Genomic DNA, 12943 nt, shown 5'->3' with positions numbered 1-12943 from the left:
ACACATTACCTTCACATTGAGATGTATGTCTGTATCGACATGTTGCAACAAGCGCCTTAAATTACGGTATAAAATAAGTGCTTCATGTTAGAGTATAAAATACTAACAAGCACTGATCGCGAGTGTCAATCTCTAGAGTTGAAAGCAATTTGAGCTTACGACATACCGATATGTCAGTGTAATATGCAGCCTTCAGCAGGTGATCTCTAACTTGCACACAAAGTTCTCTTGTTGGTGTCAATACAAGGGCATAAACTCTTTCCTGCAGAAGATCATAAAAGGCTAGAGCAGCTACAGAGATTTACTAGTGTTCAGACTACACTACAAAAAGTGGTAAGAATAGTATTGAAACCTGTATGAGATACATGCATGGATCAATTCATCATACACTAAAATTGTTCATATGATTACGGACTAAGATTCATAAGTTACCCACAAGATGCTATCAATAGGAATTACATCAATTTGCTCGACCTATGCAGTTTTATAGAGTTTCAACTGTTCAATAAAATATGTTCAGAGATTGCTGGTTGTTATTCATAGAAATTCCGTATACCCTCATATATAAAAGCTGGGTTAAATACTCAGCTTATGTTCGAAGATATACAGTATTTTATGACTAAAGCACTGTATAACCTGGATTATAAGGCAATCTTGCATCTAAGTCGACCCTAGAAAGCCCCGAAAAGAAAAATTTATGAATATTTGCATATAAACCTACCCTACAAATCGAATCACACCGAAAAAGAGTTACCAAACTACAGTGTCATTCTATACGCACACAACTCCCATCGCACTCAAATGAAATGGCATTATGCTAACTCAAGTCCAACAACTACAACTCAAAATGCGCTAAGCATGAGACTGGTAGCCTGTTAGCTTGTTTTAAACCACACTTCATGTGAACGTTCCTTGAAAAAAATTCAATCAAACCCACTCAATTTACCTATTTTTTTCCAGCTTTTGTTCGCACGATAAAAGTTAGCACGCACGCACGCACACACACACACACACACAAAGCAGCGCGTGGTTGACAATAGTACTCTATATTTGTGATTGGTTGGTCATACAAGTGATCGCTAGCACGTTTACCCTCGTAACATACAACTTTACTTAGTTATTTATATTAATAGTACCGCTTGCGCAGTTGAAAAAGTTATCATTATTAAGAAAATAAAACAACAGTTAATTATATGTTATGTTAATAATTATAAAGCAAAGCTGTTATAATTTGTAGGGTAGGTTTATATGCGAATATTCATAAATTCACACCCCTTGGGGTCTTTCTAGGGTCGGCTTATGTGAGGATATACAGTATAATTATTGCACTTTATATCCTCATATATAAGCCGACCCTAGAAATATTCAAAAAGGTGAATTTATTAATATCCGCATATAAACCTACCCTACAAATTATAACAGCTTTGCTTTACTATAAACCAAATCATATAATCCAAATCTCACAACTTTTCATCCAAAATTTAAAAGAATTGTGTAAATACAGATAAACAAGTATGACAACTTCTACAACTAGTACACAACAAAAACAGTAGCGCTTCAGATAAATATGAAACAATATTGTCAGAGGATATCATCACAAACAGGCATTAGAAACTGTACATGTCAGTTCATTGTAATCAAGTGTAATTATGCCTTTAAGTATATGTGTGACACATGATGGCAGGTGATTACCTTCATGCCCTGGTCATCGCTGTCTGCCTTCATCTTCATTATCTTGTAAATAAGTGGAATGCCAAAAGCCAGAGTTTTCCCACTGCCCTAATGAAAGGAATGTAATTATTATAGAGGCTACAAATAGTCTAGCTACAATGGTTACTATCAATAGTGATCCAGTTGTATAACTCACTGGTCACTATTATAGTGGTCCAGTTGTATAACTCACTGGTCACTATTATAGTGGTCCAGTTGTATAACTCACTGGTCACTATTATAGTGGTCCAGTTGTATAACTCACTGGTCACTATAATTATAGTGGTCCAGTTGTATAACTCACTGGTCACTATTATAGTGGTCCAGTTGTATAACTCACTGGTCACTATTATAGTGGTCCAGTTGTATAACTTACTAGTCACTATAGTGGTGCAGTTGTATAACTCACTGGTCACTATTATAGTGGTCCAGTTGTATAACTCACTGGTCACTATAATTATAGTGGTCCAGTTGTATAACTCACTGGTCACTATAATTATAATGGTCCAGTTGTATAACTCACTGGTCACTATAATAGTGATCCAGTTGTATAACTCACTGGTCAACATAGTGATCCAGTTGTATAACCCACTGGACACTATAATGGTCCAGTCGTGTAACTCACTGGCCACTATTAATAGTGGTCCAGTCTAGTATAACTCACTGGTCACTATAATAGTGATCCAGTTGTATAACTCACAGGTTACTATCGTGGTCCAGTTGTATAACCCACTGGACATTATAGTGATTCAGTTGTATAACTCACCAGTCACTAAAGTGATCCACTTGTATAACTCACTGGTCACTATAGTGGTCCAGTTGTATAACTCACTGGTCACTGCAGACTAGATGAAAGCTATAATCAAAAGTTTAAGTCCATTCAATGGCATGGTAGAATATTTTCCCACCACTTATTTTCTTCCATGTTGAGTAAAGTTGGGATTGATGGGTTTCTCAGGCTGTGACTTCCAGTCAAAGACTTAGCTAATAATTCGAATTTGGTTGGCGCATCAAGAAAAGGTCAACCCATTGGATGATATTCAACAGAGTTGTAACAAAGCAACTCGCTGATCAACCTAAATATTAGAGGTCAAGGGTCACGTTAAAACCCACCGATTGCTAAACGAGAACCCAATGTTTTCAAAAGATTTTCCGTTACCGTTTTATTGTAAATGTTGGCACACGCCTTGACTTCTACATTTATCTAATAAAACTCAGATTGCCGATAGTAATATCTCCGTGAAAAAGCCACCATTTGTAGGGATTTTTTCGGGTATTTCTTACAGACTTAGGTCTGACGTAGTAGGGGAGTGATTGTGGTTGAATTCCCTTCATAACACCTTGTGTGACTCAAACCGACAAGTATACAGCTGCGCGTGTACTTGTCTATCTCTACCATTTCTACATCTAATCTAGTGGCTAAATAACCATTTTTAATCTTCACAGCAGCTCAAAGTGCAAGACTTACGGTTTCGGCAGCACCAAGAATATCCTGTCGGTCCCTGATGGCAGCCGGCAGTGCCAGCGCCTGTATCAAGGTCGGCGATTTAAAGCCAAGGTCAGCGAGAGATCTGAGAACTTGAGTCGGTACAAACAGCCCTTTCCAGCCATCCATATCAGCTGTAACAAATCTCACCTCAAGTCTTCACAATAAAAACCCATGAGCCTACAGCAAATCAGCTTTCATGAACCTATTTTCTAGTAACTCATCAAGAAAAAAATAGAAGCTAAGCTGGTGGACTACCAGAGGCGAAAGTTAAATATCCTTAAAGGTTGACTTGCAACAAAATTCACAATACAGTTATTTGGTATCAAAAGATTCACCATGTCTTACTCTGTTGTGTGGTAAGTGCCAAATATGTGGAAATGTGATTACAAGCTCAAAAACGAAAAGCCGCCGTAGACTGGAATCTCTTTATTTCGATGACGTAACCACGAAATTTGGTTATCGTTTTGTCACGTATGTTCTCACGTGAATTGAAAGGCCAATACAAAGCTCAATATAAAACTTATCGTCGTACTAGTTTATGATGAACACTTCGGGTTTTACCGAAGACCCCGTATCAAATATAGATGCTCGCTACTTTACAGTCTTGTTTCGGCCTGGTCTAATCGGCAAGTCGTAATCTGATCATGTGACCCAATACTTCGAAAATAATTTCTGCAGCACTTTTCGATTATCACAAGTGACCAACAGGCTCGTCATGATTATCAGACAATGATATGTACTCCAATCTAAGGCTAAAAAATTAAACGAATTTTTACGGTAAGTTATAAGATATCAGTGCTAAAAGTGACAGCATTACGATTACGACAAAACAGACGCGTAAGAACAATAGACATAGTTTTATTGAATGCGTGAAGTATATTTGTGAAAATATTTTGACGAATAAGGTTGCAAGAAAGTGTAAACAGAAACCATCTCTCGCAACTACATCACATTTGAGCCATTTTGGAAAGGGAATCCAAACTACGGTGGTCTCGTGTGGCTGCGATTTTCTGTTCGTTTTTGAGCTTTTAAGAGCTTTTAATCACCTTTTCCCATATTTTGCACCTACAACACAACAGAGTAAGACATGGTGAATCTTTTCATATCAAATAACGGTAATGTGAATTTTGTTGCAAGTCAACCTTTAAGGAAAACAGGCCAAAAAACAGAGCAGACCACAGGAAGTGAATAACTGTATTTTTTTCACAATTGTACAAAACAATATTATGACAGAGTCCTTAATCTGCTACAACCATCAGTCTCCCTATTTCATAAGAGAATGATTTGCAGATTTTCAAAGCTAGCTAAGATGATCAACATTTTTCTTCAATGCAAAGATTAATGCAAGGAACGTAGCTCAGTACAGCCTGTTAATTGGTATCCGCACAAGTTTGTGTTTTACTATTGCTGCATGGACCATATGGAAAGAGCCATAAAGTTATGTTTGTTTCTGGAATGCCCCTAGAGCACCACTGCCATCTAGTGAGCACCAGAGCCAAGAAATCACTAGTGGGTAACTATCTGAGAAAACACTGTTGAGTATCATTGCTCTTTAGTTCGTAAGGCAGTTTTGTCGACGAATAAATGCCAGATTTTCTGTAACCGCAAAAAGTAGTAAAAATAAACTACATTATTACAAGAGAAAACAGGTTGTTGTGGTATTGATCTGCGATGCCCAACTTTTTAATAAGATCAGCGGCATGTCGTGACAAGTTAATAGTGCCTTGAGCCATGCAAAGCTGCCCATGCACTCAAACATTATCAAGATTTCACTAAAAATTGTGAACAGTTGATAAATTTTGAAAAACATATTTTTGACCGACTAAAGTTTTTTGAAGAATCGATCAAACTGCGTTATGAAATAGCTCAGTTTACAAACTATCCTTCGGTTGCAGTAACAGATCGGAGCAAATCGACTATAATTCCTCTTTCCCACAAGCTAACTAAAACGAAATAAGAATGACGAATATATTTGAATTGTGATGACAGTGTAGATCAGTTGAAGTGGCCATTTGAGAAATTAATCACCCGTCACAAAAAACAGTGGATAACCTAATAACGTATTATCGGCATTCAGACTTTCCCAAAAATGTTTTCTGTTCAGAGTACTATCAATTCGTGTCTGCAGCATTTCAAAAAAGGATTCATCTATCCCTGGAATATTTTTTGACACCCCACACAAACATGAAGGGAACGGAACGTTGATTTGTTTTATGGTAACAAAAAGGGATATCAGACTCACTACATCATTCCTGTTGTTCAGTTTAGAGCTGTTCTCTCATGTGCCTTCTCTTTGTGATCCATTATAGTGCAAGGAAAATTTATTATATGAAATTAAATTTAAAATTTTATCCATCGCTAATGAGGAACCCCGCTGTAAATATGTGAGAGCTGTAACCTCAAGCAAGTGAAATGGAGACTGAAAGTAGTCAGGGAAGCCAACTGACACAGGTAACACAATTGACAAAAATTTTTAAACACTTCAAAATGAGCCATTACATAATACATTATATATATTATAAATATATTATGTAAGACGACTTGGCAAAAGAATGTTTACTTAAATATTAGAGCATCTGGAGAAACAAAGATGTAAGGAAAGAAATAACCTCAATATCAACAGCATGAAAGAACTCTCCAAGGTATTATCAGAAGCAAAGTAAACCTATCATGTGACCTTGGCTTATATATCTCATCCGTGACTTAGTCATCCTATAATCTACATACATCGCCTGCTCCAACACTTCCAATAATATTTTAATAATCTACCAACTGTGACTCTAGAAAGCTTATCATACAAATCAGCCATTATCATCACATGGCCACCTTCAAGAATACAAAATATGTTCATCTATTATATAACTCTGTTTCTTAAATTATTATAGAAAGACATTTTTGAAGAATCGATTGCTATAACGCTTAAAGCCGCATACAATCATCAATGAATTGGGTTGTAAGCATCAACTAAGAGAGTGAGCTTTAAACATAGAGGTAAATATGATGGCCATTACAACTATATCATAGACTTACGTATCTCATAGACTTACGTATCTCAACTGTTTCATCATCGCCACTTTTCTCCAGCTCTTCAGCTTCCTTTCTCTTTTTCAACATCAAGTTTGGTTTCCTTTTGATCAGGCTTTCTTCTTGTGAATCTTTAACACATGAACCTTTTTCATCTGCAGGGAACAAAGATCACTGTCCAAAATAGAAACTAAGTAGCAGTGATGTATGACACATGGATTTTGACGCAATTTTTTTTGATTTTGAATCAAGTTAATCGAATCCTTATACTAAAAGTGAAGGTTAGCTAAAATTGAAAGTGAAGATGAAAGCGAGTCAAAAAGCGAGGCCAAAAGGAGCTAAGAAAGGAAATTGAAAATCGAAAAAGAAAACCAAGTTAGAATTAAGTTTAGTGTACTTTCAGCGTAAGTTTGAATAATAATAAGTTATATACTTTAGCAAATTTAATTTATTTATATTATATTTAATATAACTAAATACAACATAATTAAATTTAAAATATTTAATTATATATTATAATTGAATTTTACAATAAATTAATTCAGCTACCATAAATAACTAAGTAATAGTGTAGGACTAAAAATGCCTAGTTTAAAAGGTGTGTATAGTTCATTTAAATTAGATTAAAAGTTAAACTTAAAGTTTATGTTACGTAGTGTCACAAAAGTGTAGTGTACCGAGTGTGTTTCTGTCAAGTATCTCTCAAGTGTCTCAAAGATAAGAACTCCATGCAGTAATATACATACATAATAATGTTACATTTTATTGCAGATCATAGCCACTAAATAGGTGTTTATTACTTTATGAGCATAGGTGCTGAATTAGAACAAGTAAATACACTATTATTATCGTAATACAGTGTGCCCTCGCCATACGATTTTGATTTGTTCCAGTACTGGCATCATAAGGCAAAAATGCTGTATAAAGTGGTATAGAAATCCATAATAATTATCTAATGCAAACACCCCCAGATAAAAATAATCAAAATTTTATATACATGTACGTACTGTACATAAGAAAAACTGGTACTAAAATAGTATGTTAACATTAGTAACTATAGTTACCTATAGTAACTTTAGTGCATCTAGTGGCTAAGATCTGCAATAAAATGTAACATTACAATGTACAGCACGTACCGTAGGTAGTTCTTACATACTAGACATATAACATAAACTTTGAATTCAACTTAAATGAATTTAGCTTACTAAACACACTTAAAACTAAGTTTTAGTGTGTATTTTACTAAACTACACTTTAATTTTGTCGTCTAATATTTTATTACCTATTTGTTTGTGGTTTCATTTTCACTATAACTTATAATGAATAACGCTGAACTGAGAGCGAGCATCATATCTCTTTCAGACGTTGCGGGAGTTCAACGAATAGCGTATCAGCATACTCGTTAGTCCCACGTATTCGGCACACTGGCTGCCAAATTTGATTTTCGAGAAAAATCTTTGTTGATGTCGTATGACGGGGATGAAAAGAACATTGGGCGTGACATCGTAAGACGAAAAAACCATATAACAGGGACATTGCAACCAGTGGATGCACTGTATCCTGTTTTTTAGTGTTTTTTTAGGTGGTTGGGATGGATTAAATTGTATTTAGGTAATCGACATATGGCCCCAATGAGTCCTTGTCTATATGTTGATGTACTACAATACATCTGGTGGGCCACTATGTGTAGAAAACATAGTGGCCCACCAGTGGACTAAAATGTTTGACTGTACTAAAACAGCTGACACTAAGAAGTCATCATGTTCAAAACAATCGACCCTATTATGTTTGGACTAATACAAACTGGGCCATGTCAGGTATTGAAAAAGTTCATACAATGAAAATTGAGCACTGTATATTAAACATCCTATATTGTCACATTACAATACTAAATAGAAATACTATAATATATATGCCAAGTTACATGTAGTTTAAACTTTACCTAATTAGTGAAGTTATACGAATTAGGATAACTTGAGCCACAGATATCTATAGGTCTACCTCTGAGACTATACATTCCCAAGACTGCATCGCCCCTTCTCGGGTCTCTAAGAATACATAACATAACAATGAAAACCTTATTTAATACAAATAACTTGATTAACAGCTTTTTAATCTAATTTAGTTTCTGTATAGCTTTCTACAACGCATCTGTAATAACCCGCAATATTTATTAAACATTTTTAAGTTTTTGGGGTGTGGAACAAATCAAAGAACTCAAAGGAATATCCGACTTTCACTTAAAAAAATCTTTAGAATCGCTCTCTTTCAACAATCTAATACCTACGCAGCCTTCATACATGTTGATAATCAGCCTTACTGTACATGCTTACACTAACGAGAGCAAGACTAAGTGTCAGAAATAGTATGTTTCTAATTGAACTTACACGTCTCATAGACATACACATCTCATAGAATTACACGTCTCATAGAATTACACGTCTCATAGACTTACATGTCTCATAGACTTACATGTCACATAGACATACGCATCTCATAGACTTACCCATCTCATAGACTTACACATCTCATAGGCTTACGCATCTCATAGACTTATCCATATCATAGACTTACACGTCTCATAAACTTGCACGTCTCATAGACTTACACATCTCATAGACTGACGCGTCTCATGTCTCATAGACTTACCCATCTCAACTGTTTCATCATCGTTACTTTTCACCAGCTCTCTAGCTTTTTCCTTTTTCTTTTTCAGCATCGAGTTTGATTTTTTTTTGGTTAGGTTATCTTCTCGCAACTCTGTAACGCCCACATACTTTTCATCTGCGGGGAAGAAACATCACTGTCCAAAATAGAAACTAATAACCGGTGATGTATGCATCACCACATAGATTTGGACATAACTCTTTGATTTTGACATTGAATTAATCAAATTCTCATAGGTAAACTGAAAAATATTATAGAATGGTATTTAACTATCGTAGGTGAGAGGTAGCAGCCTCACTTACACATCTCAACTCTTCCGTTATTCTCATTTTTCTCCGTCTCTCCAGTTGCAATAGATTCTCCCTCTTCTTTCTTTTGTGACATCGTGGATGACTTTTTCTTTTTGGTAACATTTTCTTTTCGAGACTTTTTGGTATCAGCAGCCTCTTCATCTACAGAAAAATAAATGTCACCAACCCACATAGAAACTACCAACTACTCATGTACTTGTCTAGCGCTGAACAGAACTGAAGGACCAACTCAACTGTATAAGCATCAGCCACTGATGTTTACTTCTTCATCGCATATATGTAACTCATCATAATAGCTATCCAATATATCATGTAGCATAACGAGTGCACTGACTCCGTGATGTAGTAGCCTTACACCAAATGTTGATTTTTGTAACATTAACCAAATTACCAAGAAGTGATGGTACACAAGAGATTCGGTTGCCTGTCATATAGAAACGAGCCAATCAAACTGCATTAATTAACCTTTTATCAATGCACTTTACAAAATTACATATTTCTAATTTATTCAACGAACCATCATCGGTCAGAGGTACAAAGTGACATCCACTAAAATATTGAAATGTTTCATACTGCTAATATTAGTTCAAAAAGCTCAATATTACCATTACGCCATCAATAATGGATTAGACATTGAATGTACGATAACAAACAAATGCGTATGGAAATTCGCTGCTTTTCTCAATGCACAATGGCATGACTATCTATAAAAGCCTTGAAAAAATTTGAATACCTGTTATTTTATTTTGTCTACCATATGAATACTTGTACAATCAATCTAGAGTACACATACTTGCATACATATAGTATTTCCTACAAAATACTGCTACAGTAACAACATAGACAATATTTTAGACCAATAACAAATTTATTTATGTATCAGTACTACCTGTTCCAGGTGATGTTAACGCTTTTCTTGTCCTCTTGGTCTTCAATTTCACCGTATCATCTTTTATAGGCACATCATCCTAAAAAAATGATATTTTATATGACATAATTTCGATAGGGTTCGGAAACTCAGCCCAAACAACAAGCGGATTCAACAGTAGACTAATAAACTCTTTGTATTAAGGTTACATTTGTACTCAGGTGTTATTTTTCATTGTCATGGACTAGGTTGTCATAGACTATGTTGTGATACACTGCATTTCCACGGTTTTAATGGGTTTGGAACTTCTAGCTGTCAACCAACTTGTACCGTTTCAACGAACCAGAGTCGCATTATAAAGATCTTTCCAGATTTCGCGATGAACTCTAAAGAAAACAAGTTAAAGTAGATTCGCTTTCAGGTCACGATCACTTTTTAATTCATGCTCAGGCAGCTAGTTGCACTAAGCCAGGATGCCTGATCGCAATACTGGATTCGTTTACCCTAATCTGGGGAGAGATGAGATTAGCCGAGTATATCCGAATCCATCAGCAGTGAGCGTTTCCCATGATGTCTAATAGTACTCTAACAGTGAATGTCTTTGTTTTACAGCGAATGTCTTTGTTTTACAGCGAATGCCTTTGCACAAATTCACCGAAGCAAAATGGCATCGAATGCACTGAGATTGTACGGCTTTATGATTTGAGGTGAAAGCAACTCAACACCCATTCCAAGCATGGAAACGCAGTAGACTACATTGTCATAGACAATGCTGTCATAGACAACATTGTCATAGGTGTGGACGAAATGATGTTTACGTGCAGAGAATGAGATGGTGATTGAGTTATGCAGATATCTTGTTTTAATTCAGACTAGATGAGAGTTAAACTAACTTAAAATATTTTTTAGTATTTTGCTACATTCTCTTGGGTTTTACTTTTACTTAAAATATTAACTTTGAGCTTCAAATCTTGTATTTTATTTCAGGCGTAAAGTCATATATTTGCTACTGTATTTGCCTTACAATGTATGTTAGGGTGTTTTGCCTCACAACGTATGTTACGGTATTTTAAATAGACAACTGGCTATATTACAAATATTGACTTTTGAAGGAGCCGCAACTGTTGCTGTGCAAGTTTATCTTGAATGACTAAATAATAACTTTGCAACTAATCAAGTGCTGGAATAGCAAGCCATATCATAACCATTAAATTCCAAAAGGTTTAACTGACTATACAGAACCAAAAATTAGACCTGAGTGAATTCATTTGGGCGGTAATCTGTCACAAGACATCCTAAATTCTCAACGCATTTTTTCAGGAGTGATCATTTTGTATGAAGAATTCAGGGTTGGAAAAAATAATGTTTTCGACAAAATTGAATTTTTTCTAATAGCATTTTTTTCTATTTTTATGGTTTTTCGATAAATTTGATTTTTTCACTCATCTTTGGTTGTTATCAAGCAAATTACCTGTGAATTTCATTTTACATCAAAATGCTGCTGAACCTCCTTCTCAGTATTAGCGACTTACATGCTTTAATCCGCAAGGTTATTCGACTAATATTATATTCTTCTAATTATTCAATAATTGGAAAAATATAATATTGTCATATATCTTGTTTTGGAAGTTTTCGGGTGAGCAATACTCCATTTTAACTCAGATAGCTACTCACTTGGTTGTTCATGAACATCGCCAGTAACTGCGATGTTATTAGTGGCATAGATTTGGCTAATAAGCACACGATCATTGAGTTACACCCTATGATTAGGTTAATAGTAGTACTGTGAATCTGAGCACTTATACCATTGCACCTGTGTGTAAGGTGTCGCTCGAAAGCATTCGAAGCAGTTGGTTGAACACTGTACTATCACTGTGATCAATGCCATACTTACAGTATAGTTTTTCAGGTTGTTGCAATCCTAACAATTCTTTGTTGTAATTTTGGTACAATAATTGTCTATATTTTTATTAGACTGACCGATGACAACAGCTTGTCTATGCCTCCAACGTTGCTAAGATTGCAGATTTTGCAACATTCAATTTTGGGCTAATAATTTGAATGTGCGTGTTTTAAATTTCAAGAGCGTTTGTCAGTTATTTATCGTTTAGCTACATTTATGGTTATTAAATTTGTAATTAATAATCATTCACTTCTTATGTAGAAGAAAACTTGAAAACATCGTTAGAAAATAATTGCGCCATGTATACCTACTTATGGGGACTCACAAGTAAATACAGCTCTTAAAGTTGGTTGTAGAAGTCACCTATTATGCAGTTTCTTTGCAAACTGGTGTTACAGGCCTAAGTAATGAGTGATTTATTTGATTTTTATTTTCACAATGCGCAAGCGGCTACTACTCACCCGTGTCTAACGCTTAAAAATTTACACAGGTGTGTAAATAATAATTTTTGTATCAGTAATTAGATATGTTAATAATTACCTCTACTTGCGTAGAAAGGTCGTAGTTTTCCAAAACTTCTATACCACCAAATCCTTCAAATTCAGGATTGTTGTCGAATAAGCTGTTAACTTTTATCTTTTTCCAAGGTGATAGTGCTCTCAATTTCATCGACGACATGTTCACCACTGCTTTGCAACTTAATTAACCAAAAGTCCTAGCAATTCACTGAGGGGCCCCGATTGCCGACTCAAAGAAACCGCGTGTCAGTTCTTTATTTTGGCTATTCGACATGTTCCTAGAAGCACGCGGTTATTCAAAGGAGAAAACAACTCTTAAATTTTCCATGTAAGTGAAACTTGTTTCCGCACTAGTGGGACAAAGTAAGCTACATGTGAATAGTACTGTTCAGTTGTATAGAAGTAATAGCAAAAGCAGACAGCATAATGAAAAAATACCTTCACACCGGAAAT

The 12943-nt window shown here is 35.4% G+C and overlaps 1 protein-coding gene across 2 annotated transcripts in view; it reads right to left on the bottom strand.

Annotated features, from left to right (window-relative positions):
- The window catches only part of LOC137401099 (ATP-dependent RNA helicase DDX24-like), a 29882-nt gene extending 17223 nt beyond the window's left edge, over positions 1-12659 (bottom strand). The window contains exons 1-8 of one of the 2 annotated variants that reach the window (XM_068087456.1): positions 12513-12659; positions 10091-10169; positions 9193-9342; positions 8873-9007; positions 6247-6378; positions 3179-3330; positions 1693-1779; positions 167-262 (exon numbers count right to left, since the gene is read on the bottom strand). In XM_068087456.1, coding sequence (XP_067943557.1) covers positions 167-262; positions 1693-1779; positions 3179-3330; positions 6247-6378; positions 8873-9007; positions 9193-9342; positions 10091-10169; positions 12513-12650 — 969 coding nt within the window. In that variant the 5' untranslated portion in view covers positions 12651-12659. The remainder of the gene's footprint in view (positions 1-166; positions 263-1692; positions 1780-3178; positions 3331-6246; positions 6379-8872; positions 9008-9192; positions 9343-10090; positions 10170-12512) is intronic. The other variant, XM_068087457.1, reaches the window with a different exon arrangement.
- Positions 12660-12943: the final 284 nt, after the last annotated feature.

This window comes from Watersipora subatra, chromosome 7 (assembly GCF_963576615.1).
Source record: "Watersipora subatra chromosome 7, tzWatSuba1.1, whole genome shotgun sequence".
In the NCBI taxonomy this organism is placed as follows: domain Eukaryota; kingdom Metazoa; phylum Bryozoa; class Gymnolaemata; order Cheilostomatida; family Watersiporidae; genus Watersipora; species Watersipora subatra.
Note: the sequence above shows the minus strand (reverse complement) of the source record. Positions and strands in the feature narration are given on the sequence as shown.